Consider the following 15,365-nt stretch of genomic DNA (forward strand, 5'->3'; position numbering starts at 1 on the left):
TGCTGTCCGTTCTAATGGCCCGACGAGGTCCATTCCAATTCTTTCGAAGGGGACCTCAATTAATGGAAGGGGGCGCAATGGCGCTTTTGTGGTGGCCGGTGGGTTTACCAGCTGACATTCGCGGCACGCCGCACACCACCTGCGGACGTCGCCGCCAATGCCCGGCCAATAGAAATGGGCTATTAGACGGAGAAGTGTCTTACTTTCCCCTAGGTGACCGGCCATAGGATTATAGTGAGCCGCCTGGAAAATCATTTCCCGGCGGCTCCGTGGAATCAATAATTGTGTCTCGTCCTCTTTTGTTTGAGCGTCTTGCGTCACTCTATATAGCCGATCTTTAATCAAGGCAAAATATGGGTATGAAATGGCAATGCCCGGCTGGAGCTGCTGACCATCAATTACTCTCACTTGGTCAAGAGCATGTTTAAGTGTTTCGTCCCACGACTGCTCTAGAGGAAAGTCCCCCTCAGGGAATTCCCTGAGAGGAGGGGCGGCCACCTCACCCCTTCCCTCGTCATTCAGAGCAGCCGAGGATGGCCCCGGCTCCGCCTCCCCTGCCAAAGCATCGCACACCGCACACCTCTTTATGCAGGACCCATCAAATACCCTCTAAAATACCTCTAAAATCCGGCCAATCAGTACCCAAGATTAGCGGAGGAGTGAGGCGGGAACTAACCGCTGCCTCCACACTATGGTTTCTTCCCCTGAATTTAATCGCCAAAGTCACCATGGGATAGTTGTGAACATCCCCATGCACACACCTCACCCTCACCACTTTAGCTAAACCCAAAGCCCCAGGTTGAACCAAGCGTTGGTGGATGGTGGTCTGACTGCAGCCGGTATCCAGCAAAGCTTGGTAAATACCCCCCCTGATCCTTACCGGAATCCGGTATGCTCCAGCCCGATCGGGGGCAGCCTGCGGGACGTCGGAGACCCACACCACCGTCCCCACCTCCATCAGCGGACACTGATCCCGGAAGTGGTCTGGGTCCCCGCATCTCCAACAGACCGGCCCAGGCGTTACGCCCGCACTTGTGCTGGCAGGCACCCCCACCTGAGGAGGAGAGTGGCTGAAGGACGGGGAAGGGGAAGGAGCATTCTCCCAAGGCCGGGAAGCAGGTCGCACATACCGTCCACGCCTGCGCGGGGCAGGAACGGGCCCTGGGGAGGAAACAGAACGAGAAAACACCGGGGAGGGAGAAATGGAGGGGGGTGCAGACACAGGGGAAGGAGAGAGAGAGAAAAAAGAAGAAGGATCGCCGCCAAATGGTCCTCCGCCAGCCGAACAGCTTCCTCCAGCGACGCCGGGCGGTGGCACTGGACACACTCCGCCGTTCTCCTGGGCAGCCGTTGCGCGAATTGCTCCAGTACCACCTGATCGACGACTCCCTCGACGTCGCGGTCCCCCGTGAACAGCCACCGCCGACAGGCGTCCCGGAGCCGTTGAGCAAACGCGAACGGGCGATCGGACTTCTCTAGCTTCATGCCCCGGAAGAGCTGGCGATTCTCTTCCGGGCTCCGACCGACCCATTGCAGAATGGCCCTCTTCAGGTCAAAGTAAGCCAGGAGGTTTGTCGCCGGCAGTTGTTGTGCCGCGAGTTGAGCTTCCCCGGACAGGAGAGTAATTAGGCGGGCTGCCCACTGTTCGGGCGGCCAGCCCCAGATTTCTGCCTTCCGCTCGAACAAGTCGAGGAAGGCCTCGGGATCATCTTCTGCCCCCATCTTCTGTAACGTGGGCGTGGGTAGCGTAGCGCGGGTGTCCGGGGTCGCGGCTGTAGCCGACGCAGTCTCCTGGCTGAGGAGGCTCCGGATGGCGAGCCGGTCCTCTGCCTGAGCCCGCATGATCTCGAAAAACCGTCGATCTTGGTCCTGGCGGAGCTCAAGCAGGGATTGCTGGTGGCTTTGATGTAACGTCGCAAGGGACTGAAGGACTTCCGCCAGCTGGGAGGACTCTATGGGGTGACTTTGCTCCATGCTTGCAGAGTAATTTTCCCGGGTTCCGGCACCAGTGTAACAAAGTTACGGGAAGGGCGATCAAGGAGGACACAGGAAACGGGGTTGGACTGAAGATAGGCTTTTTTAATTTCTCTTAAGACAACACAACACAACATGAAGCACACTGGGTTGCTTTTTAGGCTTTCTCTCTCTCTCTCACTGGAGGCTCGGAGTCCTTTTTTATTCCGCTCTCCTCGTGCTCACTAGAATTAGAGACAGGTGTTAGGCATAATTTAGCTCAGGTGTAAGCACCCTTACCGCTTTCCTCTCCCGGACGGGCGCTTGACCACGCCCCCGCTGCCACAAACATCCTCATAACTTCATGATTGATGTGGTTTATTTATTCAATTAATGTTTTATCACTCATTCATGTTTTTGGTCCACAATAGCAACATACAAATATTTATCATAAGGATGTTTCTTTGAATCATGCATCATTTTTGTTGATATGTTTGCTGCTAAATGTCATATCACTGATTTGTAACATTATGTTTTCATCAGTCATGGAACAGCACAAGATGATGTGCATGCCTTGGCTGAACTCAAACAGAAGCAGGAGGAAGTGGTACACAGATTCCGACAAGAGCAGGTGACTTTGTGAAAAACATTTTGAACTCCTGTGGCAATTGCTGCTCTGAAAATGGGTAATTAACCATAGACTATTAAGCAGTGACAACAGTGTCCTGTAGTGTGGCATGCTATAGTTAATCTTCAAACAATGTTTTCATGTACATTTGTGTTATATTAATACTGTATATTAGAAATACACCAATGTATTGGCTGCTGATATTTGTTGGCCAATTATTAACCAAATTAAAACCATCGGCATATCTGTAATAAGCAAGAAACTATTAATTAGTTACACACTTTGTAAAAACTCTGTGAATTTCCAGAGAAATAATAATAGCCACACTATTTGAAAGGGTTGTAACTCCTAAGAACATATGATATAGAATTTTTAATGCTGGGAGGGGTGGGGGGGGGGGGATTGGCATAAACAGACATAACATTTGGGAAAGCTACATGATGAACCAGCACTTCTGAGATATGGGTATGATATCTATTCATTCTGCATGATTGATTGAATTGGCTGTCTTTTAAACTGCAAATACAGAAGTGCAGAATAGATTTAGAAATAAAAATAACTTTTTTTTTTCATATCTATCATCATGTTGTCATATTTAGTCATTTTTATCTTGTATGTATCTTTCACTGTAGCTCTTTTAAAAATGTTGTCCAGTGATGTGTTTAAGTGATCCAGTGTTCAATGGAAATTATTTATTGTTAGAACAGTGAAATAATTGTTTTACCTCTGTAAATTTTGTAAGCGTTCCTAAATAAAACAGTGATCAGATGGTAAAGTACAGTAAGTTGCATATACGTATATACACTCACCTAAAGGATTATTAGGAACACCATACTAATACTGTGTTTGACCCCCTTTCGCCTTCAGGACTGCCTTAATTCTACGTGGCATTGATTCAACAAGGTGCTGAAAGCATTCTTTAGAAATGTTGGCCCATATTGATAGGATAGCATCTTGCAGTTGATGGAGATTTGTGGGATGCACATCCAGGGCACGAAGCTCCCGTTCCACCACATCCCAAAGATGCTCTATTGGGTTGAGATCTGGTGACTGTGGGGGCCATTTTAGTACAGTGAACTCATTGTCATGTTCAAGAAACCAATTTGAAATGATTCGAGCTTTGTGACATGGTGCATTATCCTGCTGGAAGTAGCCATCAGAGGATGGGTACATGGTGGCCATAAAGGGATCGACATGGTCAGAAACAATGCTCAGGTAGGCCGTGGCATTTAAACGATGCCCAATTGGCACTAAGGGGCCTAAAGTGTGCCAAGAAAACATCCCCCACACCATTACACCACCACCACCAGCCTGCACAGTGGTAACAAGGCATGATGGATCCATGTTCTCATTCTGTTTACGCCAAATTCTGACTCTACCATCTGAATGTCTCAACAGAAATCAAGACTCATCAGACCAGGCAACATTTTTCCAGTCTTCAACTGTCCAATTTTGGTGAGCTCTTGCAAACTGTAGCCTCTTTTTCCTATTTGTAGTGGAGATGAGTGGTACCCGGTGGGGTCTTCTGCTGTTGTAGCCCATCCGCCTCAAGGTTGTGCATGTTGTGGCTTCACAAATGCTTTGCTGCATACCGCGGTTGTAACGAGTGGTTATTTCAGGCAAAGTTGCTCTTCTATCAGCTTGAATCAGTCGGCCCATTCTCCTCTGACCTCTAGCATCAACAAGGCATTTTCGCCCACAGGACTGCCACATACTGGATGTTTTTCCCTTTTCACACCATTCGTTGTAAACCCTAGAAATGGTTGTGTGTGAAAATCCCAGTAACTGAGCAGATTGTGAAATACTCAGACTGGCCCGTCTGGCACCAACAACCATGCCACGCTCAAAATTGCTTAAATCACCTTTCTTTCCCATTCTAACATTCAGTTTGGAGTTCAGGAGATTGTCTTGACCAGGACCACACCCCTAAATGCATTGAAGCAACTGCCATGTGATTGGTTGATTAGATAATTGCATTAATGAGAAATTGAACAGGTGTTCCTAATAATCCTTTAGGTGAGTGTGTGTATATATATATATATATATATATATATATATATATATATATATATATATATATATATATGTACAGTATATATTTTATATTATTTGATTACAGGCAGAGATCCACCACTGGCATAACATATACAGATCAGGTCGGCAGCAGAGACGGTTGCTACTCCATCATCAGAGAGACATTTTTGATATCAAGCAATCAGCTGTTCACTTTAGACAAGTGTTGCAAAAGCAGACTCTTCCAAAGAAAAACCAGGATACAAGACCAGAGTACACTGCCCAGACTATGGTATCCACAATTCAGAAATCTCTCCTCTCTCTTCAGTGATACTAAACTGACATCAGAATCTCAAGCATGACATGAAACAGCATTTGCAACTCATTTACTCTACTTCCGTAATGTGAGGTATTTTAGTGTGAAATTAGATATTCAGGTCAGGATGGATTTTATCCATCAAGAATTAACTGGAACCAGACCTGAATGTGAATAAAGGACTCTATAAGACAAGTGGCAGAAAAAGTTAGAGGGATTGGGGATGTCAGCTCAAAAAGGAAAGTCGTTTCATAGGTGAATCAAGTTAATACATTTTAATAAAAGATTACAAAGACAAACATTTGATTTCTATGGAATAATGTGCATTGACAAATCATTCACAATAAGACCAAGAGCATGCAATTAGAAAGTAAATGGTGTCAATTTAGATTTTATGATGATTTAAATTCATATTAGGATGCACAGTGCCTACATGTCATCAGTCTAATGAAGTGAAGGAATGGACAGGAGAGCAAAAGCATGTGATAATTACCCAAAATGCACAGATGACACATTAAGCATTGAATAAAACATAAAAAAATGCTTATGCTTATATTTTTCAGGAGGAAGAGGGTGTTATGCATCATGGGATTATGTCAGATGCAAGAGGCACAGATAAAACATCCAAAGAGGAAGGAAGGCAAGTGTTTTTTTATTATCTATTATTATATGCTAAAACAGATGTTGGGGATGTTTAGATCAGAAATACATTAAGTAAAGGCATTTATACACACATTTATGTAGAGTACCTCCTCAAGGCTTTCTTAAAGAGGAAATACTGCAGTGCACCACTTACTGTCAACCAAATCTATATCTGTACTGTATGACACATAGCAGAGGAGAAAACAGGGCAGAAGTGTGCACACATCACATGCTTTTTATCTGCAGCATTTACTGTATCTGTCTTGGTTACAATGCAGCACTTACAGTAATTACCTTTTGAGGGAGAGAATTGGAAGGAAGTCGAGGAGCAAGATAGAGTGGGAGGAATGGTGATGGTGAGTGTGGGGGGTGGCTGGATGGGAGGAGAGAGTTATTGGATGAGTGAGAGAGAGAGAGAGAGAGAGAGAGAGAGAGAGAGTGAAGCAGGCAGAAGGAAGTTAGAGAGAAAAAGAGGGCATAGCTGTAGACAGAGATGCAAGATGACTGCTCTCGCATTGGCTTGGCTGGCACTGCATGTTGACATGATATTTGGCCAGTGGCAGCAGCATCTCACAGGGGACCGAAGGAGGATAGGCTACTGTTCCTCTGGCTGCTAGCTTACAACCGAGCCTCTTGTTATGGCAGTATGCCAGTCATGAACAGATCAGGGTAGGTGAACAGAATTTCTCTCTCTCTCTCAAGCACTTTTTATGCTCTCTCCTATTTGCATGTGCAGACATTAAATCTGTGAGAGTGTGTACAATATACAGCATTGTTTATCTTTATGAGTTCATATTTTTCTAAAACAAACTGTGACTCAGCCAAATGCAGTACATCAATTAAATCAGTTCATTAATAAATGTTCTCAAGATTTAGAATTTATTACCTTTAGTTTATTATCACAATCAACTCCTATTTTATGCCAAAATATGTATACCTAGAACAGAAGTATCATTTTAATAACTATATCAGATGTTACAAATAAAAACACTGATAAATAAAATGCCCCTAAATTTAGAATTTCAGAGGAATTTTTGTCATTTTTTTATGCCATTTTTGCCCCCAAGCCCCCCTTTTGATTTCTGTCCCCTCAATATATTGTTAATTGTTTGTTCCTAATGCATTAACTAATGTTAACGAATGGAACCTTACTGTAAAGTGTTACCCTTTCTTTTTCTTTCAGATTATTGAGTAAGGCAGGTTTGAGGAGGTTGTTCTCATCAGATGAAGTGTGGAGTTTAGGTAGTAAGAGGAACCAAGTAGAACTCGTACCAGCTGAGCAACACATTCTACAAATCTCTGAATCTAATCACCTTCCAGCCAGTCGCTCTCACAGGTTCAGCCGGCAGAACCAAGCTCCTGTTCACCTTATAAGTCCAGAAAGAACAGCCAAGACGGACAGTGGGAACACTCAATGCCAGCAAGACTCTGTGAAGACTTTGAAATCAGGATCTAAAAGTGATGGTAGGTTAAGAGGTTTGTGTTTTTGGACTGAGAGGTTTACACATCTGGATATATGTATCTGTTTCTCGTTGCTATCGATATACACTCACTTAGCACTTTATTAGGAACACCTGTGCAAGTACTTATTCATGTGTCAAATCGACCAATTGTTTGGCAGCAGTGCAGTGCATAAACTCATGCAGATATGGGTCAGGAGCTTCAGTTAATGTTCACATCAACCATCAGAATGGGGAAAAAATGTATCTCTGTAATTACAACCGTGGAATGATTTCTGGTGCCAGATGGGCTGGTTTGAGTATTTCTGTAACTGCTGATCTCCTGGGATTTCCACACACAACAGTCTCTAGTGTTTACTCAGGATGGTACCAAAAACAAAAAACATCCAGTGAGCGGCAGTTCTGTGGATGGAAACACTTTTTTTATTAATGAGAGAGGTCAACAGAGAATGGCCAGACTGGTTTGAGCTGACAGAAATGCTATGGCAACTCAGGTAACCTCTCTGTACAATTGCAGTGAGCAGAATATTATCTCAGAATGCACAACATGTCAAACCTTGGCAGATGGACTACAACACCATAGTGTTCCTAATAAAGTGCTCAGTGAGTGTGTATATATTTTTACCCTTAGCACTGTACATTTGACTATCAGGACATAAACAGCTCTCAGGCTTTGAAAGTTGTCTTAATTTTAGACCGTCAAACAAAGCAATCGGGCTTCGTACAGTATAATCTGATTTGACCTATTGAGAATTTCTCAATACAATCGTCTTGCTTTTATTATTGAGTGGACTGTCATTAATTTTAAATGCTGGTTTACAATCTGTCTAGTTTTTGCTGACTCTCTCGCTCTCTCTTGGCAGAATAACTCAATGCTCATTGTGATTTACTTTGGAATTTATAGCTCATGCCTGCACATAAACAACACAAACAATCAAAACTGGAAAACAGTTCACATAAACAGCCCTTGTTAAAAAGTAATATATTCATTCTTATGGAATGCCATGATGATATTGCAATGAATTTCCATGCTGGTTCAGGCTGGTTTGTTACTGGTCTAGCTGGCAGAGCAGCATAGCCATGCTGTCCTCGAAGAATCAAATAAGATCCTACTGAACACGCAGAAATTAACAGAAAAACAAGAATTTCAAGTAGAATTATTCAATGATTCATGTTTGATCCAATTAGAATTGGTTGTAACATATTGTAGAAGTTTCATTCCTAAAAGGAATGTTCCGGGTTCAATACAATTTCAATTTATAAAAAAACCCTTTTGAATCATCTCTCTTTATAAAAATAAAATAAATAAATAAATAAAATCACAGGTATGATTAGGCACTTAAAATTGAAGAGCATGGGGCCAGTCCATAAGCGTTAATATTGTGACATATCAGGCAGAGAAAGAGGATCTAAATGCAACCGTTTATTTACTAAACAAAGAATAAAAGAAAAGCACTGAAAACCTGGCACAGAGCAAACCAAAAACATGCAAGAACTAACAAGGAAACAAAGAAACTAAAAGGGCTTATATACAAAAAAGAACAAACAAGGGAATAAGGAACACCTGGGGAATTAATCAGGGAAGGAGAACTAATCAGGGGAAAACCAATCATAAAAAGAAACTACAAAGGACTACAAAAACCAAACAGAAAACAGGAACTAAACTAAACTTCAAAATAACAGTACAAAAACAAAAGACAACAGAGAACATGACAAATATACACACTGTTTCAGAAGTATAGCCACAAGACGTAAACATTATACGTGTTAACATGATTTTAGTTTGATGAAATCGCTTACTAACATTACAGTTTTGTTGTAATGACTAACTCTGGTACACCGTAGAATCACGCAAAGCAACTTTATTAAACTAATCTGTAGAACAGAGATTTTAACCACACTCATATGTTAGCACATATACTGTAATGTTTACGGCTATACTTATGAAAGTGTATGTTAATGTTTATGGACAGGCTCCATTCACTTTTATTGTAAGGGTCTTACTGTAACAGCGATTTTTGCTTTTTTTATACATGATAATCAACATTAAGCTGATTGAATGCTGTCAGTGAACTTAAATTTTATTGAACTTGGAACATTCCTTTAAGGATTTTTGACAGTGGTGAATATGTGACTTCTGTCTTCTTCCTCAGTTTTATATCAACAATATAAATGTATTAAATCGTTTAAATTACTGCCAATGGTTTTTGCTTTCAGAACTAGAGACTCATAAGAAGGTACAAGGGTTTTATGAGGATGTCTGCACACCCAAGAATAATGAAGCCTGCGATGGAGAAATACTACAACACCCAGCTGAAGGACCCCTGAAACAACTTTTAAATATACAACAATTAACACTCAGCCATGAGTTTGATCCAGATGCAGAAAAAAACCCTATAGAGTCTAATTTGTCATCTGACACAAAAGAGGTTCTGCTATTTGACTCCAAGAGTGGCCGTTTTAAACCCAAAGAGCAAGAGAGCGTAAAGAAGACAAGTGTAGTCCATAGCAGTCTTAAACCAGAAATCAACCCTCTTAATGTGCAGAGCAATCAGAAATTGCAAAGTGTGCTCTCTTTGAACAACAACCTCTCTGACAAGAATGCTCAGGGGGCATGGAAATCATCGATTTCATACCCTAAAACTGATCAAATTTTTATAGACCACGAGTTTCCTGAACAAAAAACTCAGACAAGTTTAAATGAGACCATCACAGACAATCCGCATATTGAAAGCTTGATTCTGGAAGCAGTAAGTCCTGATTTAAGACAGACTCAGGATAGTCTGTCTTGTGATGGCAGTCTGTCTGAGATAGATGAAAAGTCAGAGGAAATATCGTTTCACAGTGAGGCGCTCGCTTGGTCTGAAGAAGAGCGAGACTATCTCAGTGAGGAGAAGAATGAAGCAAGCACTTGCTCTTTAGTCTTCGCAGAAAAGTTCACTGTGATTCCAGACAATTTTCAACATAAACTTTATTTGAACAATAAACCTGCTGAAGGATGCAATACCTCCCCATGTTATGAAAGGAAAACTACTGTAGAGTCCACCCTCTCAGAGATTCTCTCGCCTGTAGATGAGGTCTTGTCATACAGTAGTGCAGAACTTCCTCCCTCGGTTAAAGGAGGGGCCGGAACAGGCCTAGACAGCTACAGTTATCCTCCTCCCCCTCCTGCCTTTGAGATAATTACATGGACCAGTGAGGAGGAACAGCCAGCTCCACCTGATTGTGTGGAAGATCTCTCCATTAACAGCGAGAACATTCCACCTCTCCCTGTGGACTTATATCAGAGGAGAATAGAGTCTCAATGTCTAGCCTCTAATAGTCTCAGGCCAAAGAAAGAAAACAATGATGATACTAATGGAGATTGTTGTAAAACCCTCCCCCTAACTCAGAGCATATATGAGGACATAGAAAGCGATTGCTCACTTCCTGAAGATAGAAATGAAATCTCAGATCCTTTGTCCTCCTTTCAGTTTGGAGACAGAGTTCTTGTGTGTAAGTCCAGACCTGGTGTGCTGAAATATAAAGGGCTCGCTGCATTTGCAGATGGCTTTTGGGCAGGTGTGGCATTGGACACTCCTAATGGAAACCATAATGGAACCTTCAGAGGTGTGAAGTATTTTAGCTGTGATAAAAGCCATGGTGTGCTGGTCAGAGCAGAGGACATCTCTCGCATACACAGAGAACATGGTATAGAGACTGGGGTGGATGAAGATCCCTTCTCAGATGAGGATCCACCTAGTGCACAGAAAGACACATCATCAACATGTGGACAAGGCGGACATAAACATTTTCAGTGTCCACCAAGAGATGATTCCAAAATGCCAAAAAACTCACTTCAAAACGAACCGCATAGAGATATGTTTGATGGAGCAAGAGACCTTTCTCATCCTTTAGAAATGCCTTCACCAAAAGTAAGTCATGCTCACAAAGGGTATTAAGCATTAAAGCTGAGGTGTGTAACTTTTTTGGTGTTAAATACTTTCTTGTATCCCGGCTTATTATGCAGAGACAACTATATGTACAGTAAGCCATTCAATGGGTAATTTAGTAGAAAATTCTACTAAATTTTGTGATTCCGATCAGTGGTGCAGAAATTACACACTTCAGATTTATAGGAAAACTTCAATAGGCGAGTGATTGACTCCCATTATAAAATTGCATATTTAAAAGTATTTTTACAATAAATAAAATAATATACAAATATATATGCAGTTATTCTTGGTTTGTAATTCACTTTTCTTCCACAATTGCTTGATAGTAAAATAAATAAATAAATAATATAACTTTATTGTTTGCAATTTTCTGTTGAGATATGTTGAGCAACTGAGCAAAATGACTGTATCACACTTACTCTGTATTTCCCCACCGGTTGCATTTGTGACTGTAATTAATTAATTAATTAGAAAAGGCATACCATTTCTTTCATTTGGGCTATCCAAGGAATGAAATACATGTGGCCACTTGGCTGTCGGGAAAAAATGGGATTAAATGGGATAATTATTTTACCGTGGTTTTATGGTGTTTTTTTTCCTTTTTCGAGCTTGACAAATGGGAGTCATTAAGAAAGTCATTAGTGCTTGGAGTGACATTAGGGTGTGTAAATATTGACTTTTTTGGGTAAACTGTTCATTTAGGAGTGATATGTCTGTGCCATTAGTGGCACCAAAGGAAACGCAATCTGTTTGTTGGAGTAATCCAACTGAGCATAATAACATTGTCCCTACAAATGCTGTAAATTTGGGGTGGGACAAACTGTTTGTCCTTACACTAGGTGTCAGGGAAAATGATGGGATCAAAATCCCATCAAAAGTATTGCGGTCACTAATCCAAAAATAATAAGCGCAAAAATAAATAAAAAGAACAGATCAAAATAATTCGCGCAGATCAAATTAATTAGCGCAGATCAAAAAATAACAAGCATGAATCAAAATTATATAAAAAATGTTGGAGTCGCATTGAAGTGATGTCAACTCCCGTCTTCGAATGATTGGCATGAGGAGGAGTTGTCAATCAAGAACTAGTGGACCAATAAGGATGCAAACGGCCCCTGATTTACATGCAACTCTAATCACAAGTTTTGAAAACCAAGCGCAGGTCTTGGAAATAAAAGCAAAGAAAAATACAGGGTATGCGTACAAAAAAATAAAAATATGAGCAAAATTGTCACTGACAGTGACAGTAATATAACCAATGAAAACATTATTTTGTTTGCAATTCTGATTACTTTAATTCTTCTGTTGTTGTTTTTTTTTTTCTTTTTTTGCAGCTTATTTTAAATGTCTTTTTATATTTTTGATTCATGTTTGTTATTTTTTGATTTTCGCTTATTATTTTGATTCACTCGTATTATTTTTGGATTAGTGACCGCAATACTTTTGACGGGATTTTGATCCTATACAAAATGTTTGAACTTATTTTAGAAAAGATTTAAATATTTTTTTGCAATCGGTGCCATTAGTAGCACAGAAATTACACACTTATGTCGCAAAAATTACTCCTTTAACAATACCCTATCCTGTTTATCATATGATAGACTCCCAAATTCATCAACATCACTAAACAATGTCTGCTTTTTACAGATTGGCTATGAGCGTTCTGTTGGGGAAAACATGGATCATGTGAATGACTCCAATCATTCAGTTGCTAAGCTGACACAAGTGTTGGGGAAAGATGTAGTCCACTATACCCAGGATACCCGAAAGACACCAAGACACAGGATGAAATTAGTGCATGATTATAAATCTATCGATACTGTAAGTCACAAAAGTTGTCTTTGAATTGAATTTGATTGCATTTAGGAATTAAATGACTAAAGCTAAATATAAACTTGACAGAAATGTGATATTTGAATCACTGGAAATGTAATTTTCTTTCCTTATCTATGATCTTTAGGACATCAGAAAAAGTGAGGTATGTTATTTCATGCCATGTCTCTTGGAGCAATGGCATCCGGCCCAACCGGACCTGCCACCAAAGATAAAGGTACCACCCCATGAAGACGGTATCGTGTACAGATTAGTGGATGCTACAGTGGATATACTATGCGGCCAAGCAAATTATGATTCTCTTGATTCTTATGAAACACCAAGCTATCTATTAGATGATGACAGTCGCAAAAGTTATAGGCAGGTAAGTTGATCCCACGCAGTGTTAGGTGTAATCCAATTACAAAGTAATAAATTACTGTATTCTAATTACTTTTTCAATTAATTTAATTACTTTTATGTACATTATAGGGTTATGCTTATTTCTAATGTATTATTTATGTAGAATACATGAATTATGGCCCCGTAACGAGTCATTGTGAAGGAGAAATGCGAGGTGCTGAGTGTATGACTTGTGTGCAACAATGAACAAGAATTTGTAATAATAATAATAAATGTGGATACTTTTTCAATTAAGTTATTATTGAAGTAATCTGATTACAATATTTAGAGAAGCAATTGGTAATTTGTAGTGGATTATTATTTTTGGTAATTTACCCAACACTGATTAGGACATACAGTTTATTTATATATATATATGAATATATATTGTCTAAAACTCTAATCCAAACCTGTTTGTTGAACAATGTAGGTGATCTTTCAGTTAACATCTGATGTACTTCATGAGGTTTTGGGTGATCTTTTAAGGACAAAACAATCTGCCAAGAATATAGATGACGATTCTCTGATCTTAGCTCTGCAATCAAGGAAAATTTCAGTCACATTTTTGAAGGTAAAATAAATTATATTTCCAAAGAACTAAATAAACCATTATCAACATTTTTAATTATATTCATATCGTGTTTATCTATAGGATATGATTATTTTCATGGGATGATAGTACTTAAAGCTGTTATTAATCAATATTAAGTATATTTGTACATTTTCACTGTGTTAATCTTAAATTATTTGCAGGCAACTGTGAGAAAAAACATACAGAAAATTCTTTATTTAGACCGAAGTGAGCAACAGATGAAAGAGATGCTTCAAAAACTGTGCAAATACTGGAATGCCAAGAGAGACAGAGTGGACTATATACTGGTGTGTACTCTATAAAAATCACTGGCCTTTTATTATAATGCGCAAATGAAATAAGTTGTTTGATCTAACTTCAGCTCATATATTATCTAAGATTATAGTAAGACTGAAAGTAAAGTTTTGTCTGTTTATCTACTTCCAGATTCAGGAACTTCATAATGAGGAGAGAACATGGCTAGACTACAGGTCTGACCAGGACACTGTGAAAATGCATCTGACTGAAGAGATTTTCAGCCTTCTTTTGGATGACACTATATTAGCCCTAAACCATATGCACGTTTGAACCTAAAAGACAAGTTTCAGAATCTTGACAACATTTTCATACTTCACATTTTGGTACCTTTCATATCTCATTATTTTTGGGCAGGGTTGTAAAGTAACGAATTACAAATACTCACGTTACTGTAATTAACTACTTTTTCCCAAGAATTGTACTTTTTTAAGTAGTTTTAAAATTGTATACTTTTACTTGTGTACATTTTAAGTGCTGTAACTGTACTTTTAATGCACTATTTTCCCACCGTCTGTGTTCGCTAATTCCCTGTCCTGATTTTATTTTTTATCTATCAACATGATTGGCTAGAGAGAGTCTCGTGACTCCCGTCAAATCAAGTCACACGTAAAAAACTTGAACGGCAGCTGCAGATCTGGCGGCAACTTTTATGGATGTGGAGGATGCCTCAAACACAGTTTACAGCTGAAGGGCTTTTTGCAGTGAAAAAGGCCAATTGCTTGACTGTGTCATGTGAGCTTAACTTGCTCAAGCCAAATATCAGCATTAATCCTGCCTCTAATTTGAAGAAACATATCGAGGTAAATTTTATTTGTCTTCTTACTAGATTCTGTGTGTCTATAATGTAGCCTGTAATTTATCCATCTATCACTGAGATTATTGGGCTGCTGTGAGAGATTAATGCAATGTTATCAATAGGGCAATAAAATGATCTAGATGTTTATCTGAAAAAAGAGAGATGTCCTCGATCAAACTTTTGAGTAGTTTTCTATATTTAGCCTCTGTTTTACATCTACAACAGGGGTGTTCATTAAATCAATTGCCTAAATGATAAAATAGATTAAATCCTCTTGATGAGGATTATATCAACACTGACCCCTGATGTAGAGAGTGTGTTAATTTGTATATAAATTACCAGGAAAGTAGAGATCATAAAATAATTTATAATTATGCTTCGCCTTTATAAAGATAGAAAAGTATCAACATCTGCAGAGCAATACTTCAGCAGAACATCCCACCAGTCACAAACTTCAGAAAATTGTGCATCATGCATGAGAATGAGAACACAAATATTTCTGGGCTTAAAAGATACAAG

General features: G+C 39.8%; 1 protein-coding gene across 1 annotated transcript; it reads left to right on the forward strand.

Annotated features, from left to right (window-relative positions):
- The first annotated feature begins 6,046 nt into the window (after positions 1 to 6,046).
- LOC127630592 (centrosome-associated protein 350) lies at positions 6,047 to 14,965 on the forward strand. The gene is made up of 8 exons (XM_052108211.1): positions 6,047 to 6,221; positions 6,736 to 7,016; positions 9,230 to 10,926; positions 12,595 to 12,768; positions 12,908 to 13,144; positions 13,592 to 13,732; positions 13,915 to 14,040; positions 14,180 to 14,965. Exons 1-8 carry the CDS (start codon positions 6,199 to 6,201, stop codon positions 14,318 to 14,320), a joined length of 2,820 nt encoding a protein of 939 aa, XP_051964171.1. The 5' UTR covers positions 6,047 to 6,198; the 3' UTR covers positions 14,321 to 14,965.
- The last annotated feature ends 400 nt before the right edge of the window (positions 14,966 to 15,365 follow it).

This window comes from Xyrauchen texanus, chromosome 3, assembly GCF_025860055.1.
Source record: "Xyrauchen texanus isolate HMW12.3.18 chromosome 3, RBS_HiC_50CHRs, whole genome shotgun sequence".
NCBI classification, from domain to species: Eukaryota; Metazoa; Chordata; class Actinopteri; order Cypriniformes; family Catostomidae; genus Xyrauchen; species Xyrauchen texanus.